Raw genomic sequence first — 6,000 nt, forward strand, 5'->3', positions numbered from 1 at the left:
ATCAAATAATAGAAATATTATTTTAAAAAAAGGAGATAATCGGGCTGTAGTTGTATTGTATTCACGATTTTTAGCTCAGATATCATTTTTCTGAAAACAAGGTATTGTAAGCAACACGTTAACAGTTGTAGGGGGTCACTGAATCATGCACTCTAGTCCATTCCCATGCAACGCACTTGCAAGAATATGCATTTGCGTACAATAAATATGTTATATATGCTGGTCATACATATAGATGCACGGTTTAAAACATTAAACATTGTAAATGTATCTGATGGTCAACCTTAAGTTTACGCTATGACGATAATTCAAATATGATTTATCAGTCACGAAAATGTACATACAGTACATATATAATTATGATATTCATTGCGCGAGGTATATTATTCAATCAAATAATTAACAATGAACTTTTAGTAGACATGACTAAGTGTTGCATAAATTCATGAAATAAATACTACGCAATCCACACATACTTATCAGGATCTTCCTTTTGTTTCACCCTTTTAATTTGCTCCTCTAGAAAGAAAATTTGTCGCCCAGAGAATGAATTAATTTGTAACACACGTACAAGTCTTTTGAACGATGTTTATTTATATTTCAGACCTGACTGAAGATTTGCTAGCTCTCTACAGACAACAGTATCATATTCTCCCTCTTTCACCATTGATAGAAGAAAAAGACACGCCTCTACTTAAGTTTTACGTCATGCCGGACATGAATTCAGTGGAGATCCAGAGGTCGTTCGGAGGCGGCAACGAAATTAAATCAAAGATCAACTCACTCCGCGATGTGTTCTACAAGAAAAACAAAACGTGTCGTGAAATTTACCTTACTGCAGATGCTGGCTTTGGAAAAACTGCATTTAGTAAGCGACTCGTGTTGACATGGTGTCAATCCAAAAAGCGTATTAAAAGTGATGAAAAATTCTTTAAGGAGGAAGATATTCAGGCAATGTCAGAGTTTGAGTTTGTGTTCTTGTTGTCATTACGTGATTGTTCTGAGGAATGCGACATTGATAAGATGATAATTGAACAAATGATTCCACGGCTAGCAAACACATCTGTATCTGTAAGCGACATTGAAACTATTCTTTCTAAAGGTAAAGGCTTGGTAATTCTTGATGGTTTAGACGAGTGGATACACCCTGAGACCACCTGTAAGCAAGGACCAAGTGACATTCCACACAGGAAAGCTAGGGAATGTACAATCCTCACAACAACTAGACCGTGGAAGTTGAGTGTTATCAGTTTAAGTTCAAGTCAAATAGATCAAAAGTTGGAACTTGTCGGATTTAACGACAAGTCTGCTGAAAAGTTAAAGAAAAATGTGATATCACTTCTGACAGCTGACAATGACGAAGAAAAACACATTCAGAACTTTAACACCACTGTGAAACGTAAAGGCATTTCTGATTTGGAAGCTATTCCGCTTCTACTGATGTATCTTCTGTGTTTATGGTGTGATGGAATAGATCTAGGAAGATCTAAATATACGTTATACTGTCAAATTGTTGAACTGCTCCTGAAACGAACGTTCAAAAAATATACAGCCCAGCAGCAGTCGCGCGAACCGGTCCAAAGTGATATTCCACAATACTTCAGTGAACATATACATTGTAAGAAAAACTACACCCTTCTGCAAGCTTTAGGACAATTAGCATTTGAAACATTATTCAATGAAATACGTGAAAGCACGCTGGTATTTAGTCAGTCAGTCACTAAAATGTATTTAAGCAATGATGATTTGAAATTATGTCTTCTCTCAGGAATATTAACACAAAGTAAGGAAGTAAAATTAACCAGTGAAAGTTATAATGTTTCGTTTTCACACAAAACTGTACAGGAATATTTCTGTGCACTGTACATGTGCTGCCAAAATGAAAATGATGTCAAAAAATTAGTCAAACAAAAATTTAGCAGTGTACAAAATATTCTTGATATGTCGAAAGTGTTTGTTTTCATCAGCGGAATGAATGCAGAAATCATGTCTTCAATATCACGCGAATTAATGTCTGTAATCAGTGAAGATCAAATAACGAGAACATACAGATCTATGGCATACTACGATTACAGGTACGTTAATCCTCTGAAAGACATACAAAACATGTACATTTCTTGTTTGAAAGAAAACCCGGACAACACTTCTCTTTGTTTCCAGGATTTTATCATCGACTATGACTATCAAAAAGAAAAACAGTTCTTGGATTTAAAATGGCTGACAAAACACAATAAAAGTAATATGCAGTCAGTATTAATCTGGGCAGATGTTCATAGTTTACGTGATCTTATCGATAAGTGTGAACTTGATGACCTGCACAGTGTCAAGAAAATCTATTACGAAGGGGAATGCAAGGAAGCGGAAATCATTCGGTTGTTGACAAACAAGTCGTTGGAATGTGTAACTGTTGGATCAGGTACATGGCAAGGTAATAACTTTATACTCAAATGTAGTTCTTGTTCCAGTGAACTGTCTAAAACATTTCAGAATATTTCTCAGTTACGAGCAATTAATATCGATTGTTTCGAGATGGAGCACGATGTGCTGAAGGAGTTTCTGAATTATATTATAAACAGAAAATCAATGGCGGAGATTAGACTGTACAACTTACACTGTGTCATACACGATATTTCCTGCGGAGAAATGAATTTGGACTTTTCCCAGCATTCAGATCTAAGGACGTTAGCATTGAACACTATACCTGTGTCACAATTAAAAGTGAATGTATCGTCGTTAGAGGTTTGTGAAGTAGGACTTTTATCTAAACCCGGTCTGTTCACGTCATTGCTGAGAGAGCTGCCAGCAGCCAGTAAACTACACACATTTAGTTGCAGTGCTCTAGAATCTTCCGGTGACATTGAAACATTGCTGCAGACATTACCATTTTTAGTTCAAGTGAAAGATGTTAGGTTGTTAGGTATCAACCTAGGTGAAAGGTCACTGTCTCTGTCACCGGATATGGTGAATATAGAAATTGTTTACTTGTGTAAGGTAACAATGTCTGATTCATCATTACGCAATCTAGTTAAAGTAGTAGAGAACCTTCCACACTCAGCGACAGTAAGAATGGTAGATTGTAATATAACACCGGAAACAGAATTTGCAGACGTTAAAAAAGATATAAAAACATTGGAGAATTTCGTGGTCACGTTTGATGGAATCGATCAGTACGACAACAAGTACGTGTTTGAGTTTCAAACAACTGAAGCTGGAAGTCGAGTACATTAAGTTAACCTGTGAACTTGGACTGATAGTGTAAATATTTCATAAACATAATTCATTGAATATATGTAACATAAAACATAAGACAGTGACATATGGCATATGACATGTATGTACAGAGTTAAAAATAGCCGCGCTTGCGAGTGAAATAGACACGAAAATCAATTCTAATTGTACAGATTTAGGAAAAGGAGTTAATTAAAATGGAGCTAGTTGTGCATAGATGAAGAGGATGGACGTTTTCATATCTAAATGGATTAATTACACAAGTAAGTTCTTTTATTTGTTTTTATTACACTAAATAATAAATTTACTATTATTAATAATACTTTTATAGTGATTTTTCACTATACAGGATGCCGAATTACATGAAATACAATGATATCTGGCTTTGAAGCTTAACAGATAACAAGGATGCACAAAATGAACATATATATCAATACTCACAGCCGACGAGAGTCTGGATGAAAGTAGATTTCAATGGAAATATGGAACACAGCAAATATGGCTTCTCGACAAGATGGCTAGAACTTTCAGAATGCCTCTCATTGGCTGATCCCGCTCGTGACCTCGCTTGACCTCACTAGCGCCCTCTACTCTGCACCGGTCTCAGACCACTATTCACTACACTCCTCCCTTTCTTATAAACCAGGTCCCCGGGGTAGAATCTTTGGGTCTCCCCAGGAGTGGGGCAAATAAAAGGAACTAATCCTGGTCTATAGGGATGGCCTAGCTAAGACTGAAACCGGTTAACCTAGGGGGAGGCGAAATTGCCTCTAACTCTAATTTGACCAAGTTTGGCCCCTACTCTGGGGTGAGTGGATACATGACCGTTCGGGAATGAGTGAAATTCCACAAACTGCTCGCAAAGAGAAGGTACAAGCACAAGCATATAGGGACAGAGGACGAACGGGATTTTTGGGGACCAACATCCAGGTGGGACATAATTGTTACTCCCTAACCGCTCCACAGATAAAGTCCCATAGAACGGGTAATACAACAGATAGTAAGATTAACCAGGTGGGAAATATACATCACTCCCAAAAATAAAGTGTAACATTAAATTTAACACAATCCAGGTGGGATATAAATATCACTCCCAAGGCCAAAACCATACAAAGGGAAACTACTTAACAGGGACCGGGGCAGTTTAACCCTGGTAGACTAGGAGTACGTTCCTGCCCACCGAAAGATTGACCTAAATACTAAACGGACAGGGGTCTCATCACCCAAGTTAAAGGCAAAGAGTACCAAATTCAACAGAAAGACCAAAGAAAGACAGGCCAGTTAACCTTCACGGACATGGGGACATGGGAGCCCGAGGGGAAACCCCCGGACATAGGCTTATCACGCACTTAGTCGTGAAAGAACAGTTTGTTCGCATTTTCACAAGTGCGGGACATAAGTACCTGAGGGGAAACCCCCAGGATACGGGCCACCAATACTGCGGTAATACCCAGCAGGTGTGGGGCATTTTGGGGATACCCGCGGGGAGCGAAATGCGGGCCATCCGTCTCAAAGATTAACCTATCGGAGGGGACGCTCTTCAAACCAGCCAACTGGTCTGCGTCAAAACTTCCCACCCCATTATTTACACTAAAGTAAGTGTTAGGAAACGCTTCCCTCCACCGATTGACTAGAGCAGTGGACCCCTGGAAGCAATGCAGTTGAATGTACTGCATGCTAGGGATTCCGGACGCCTGACACAGTGACAGGAGCCTCAGGGTCGGCTCCATATTGAGCCTATCCCGGGGGACACCCCGGGCATGAAGGACCAGAACCCCCTCAGGAGGTACCCATCGCAGTAACTCCTGGAGGAACTCCTCTTGAGCCACCCACTCATAAGGGTGAGTGGTCCTATCTAGACCCACCTCCCCATAACCCACCAGGCGACGAGAGTCCCAGAGCTGGAACATAAGTTCCCGCTCCTGTCTGGTCACTGAGGGCACTGATTTTGGATGTACCCCCACTGTTGTATACACCTCCCTGGTTATCAGCTTTTCCACCCCCATTAACGAGGGAAAGAACTGGGGGTCGCAGAAGGAAGTGACCACTCCCTTAATCCCTACCGATTGACCTGCGGGCGCCGGTCCCACGCCCCTAATAATATCACCAAATGGGGCAGTGATAGAGAGCCCCAATTCCCTGGTCAGACGATCAAGGTGAAAATGGGTATCTACCACTCACACTCCTTCCTCGGTTACCCTCCCAGGCAAGTTTGCCCCTTCCGGCTGTACTTCTGGGTTTTTGGCCTTCACCTCCGGGGATATAGGTACGTTTACCCCCCCGGAAGCTTCCCCCCTAGGAGGTAAACTGCCCGATGCAGCTTCCCCCTGAACAAAGGACAGCTGGTCAGCGGCGGATAGCAAGCTAACCGCCACGGCCAAACACCTCCAATCCCCTAGGACCATAGGAGACCGGATGGGTCTGAGGCTGGGCACCAGTTCAGCTCTCCACCCATTGACCCGTGCGAACAATGACATATTGGCAATCTGGTCGGATTGAAATCCCTGCTCCAGATTAGGAACTCCCTCCTGATTGATCAAGTGGATCAAGCGAGGAAGGGTGCCATCACCCCCCATCACCCGACTGGCCAACCACTGGACTAGTCGCCCCCGTTCCCTGAGGGTAGTGGGGTTCCGAGCCCCCGAATGGAACGACACGGGCAAATGTGACCTCCGGACATGGGTCTTCATGTCCGCAGCCCGAGCCTGACAATTGCGGACTGGGCACAATCGTTTCCGGACACTTCCCTGGGTTTTAGGACGGGCCCCTTCC

General features: G+C 42.0%; 2 protein-coding genes across 2 annotated transcripts in view; one reads left to right on the top strand and one right to left on the bottom strand.

Moving 5' to 3' along the window:
* LOC123527553 (uncharacterized) overlaps nt 1-3,478 on the top strand; it is a 78,820-nt gene extending 75,342 nt beyond the window's left edge. The window contains exon 6 of the mRNA XM_045307078.2: nt 605-3,478. Coding sequence (XP_045163013.2) covers nt 605-3,228 — 2,624 coding nt within the window. The 3' untranslated portion in view covers nt 3,229-3,478. The remainder of the gene's footprint in view (nt 1-604) is intronic.
* A 1,099-nt stretch (nt 3,479-4,577) lies between these two features.
* On the bottom strand, nt 4,578-5,234 carry LOC128548192 (3'-5' ssDNA/RNA exonuclease TatD-like). The gene has a single exon (XM_053522636.1). It carries the CDS (start codon nt 5,232-5,234, stop codon nt 4,578-4,580), a length of 657 nt encoding a protein of 218 aa, XP_053378611.1.
* Nucleotides 5,235-6,000: the final 766 nt, after the last annotated feature.

The sequence above is a fragment of the Mercenaria mercenaria genome, chromosome 14 (genome assembly GCF_021730395.1).
Source record: "Mercenaria mercenaria strain notata chromosome 14, MADL_Memer_1, whole genome shotgun sequence".
In the NCBI taxonomy this organism is placed as follows: Eukaryota; Metazoa; Mollusca; class Bivalvia; order Venerida; family Veneridae; genus Mercenaria; species Mercenaria mercenaria.

Bases quoted from the DNA above. Each gene is read 5' to 3' on its own strand.
- LOC128548192 (XM_053522636.1), bottom strand. From the start codon at position 5,234: ATGGGGGTGGAAAAGCTGATAACCAGGGAGGTGTATACAACAGTGGGG.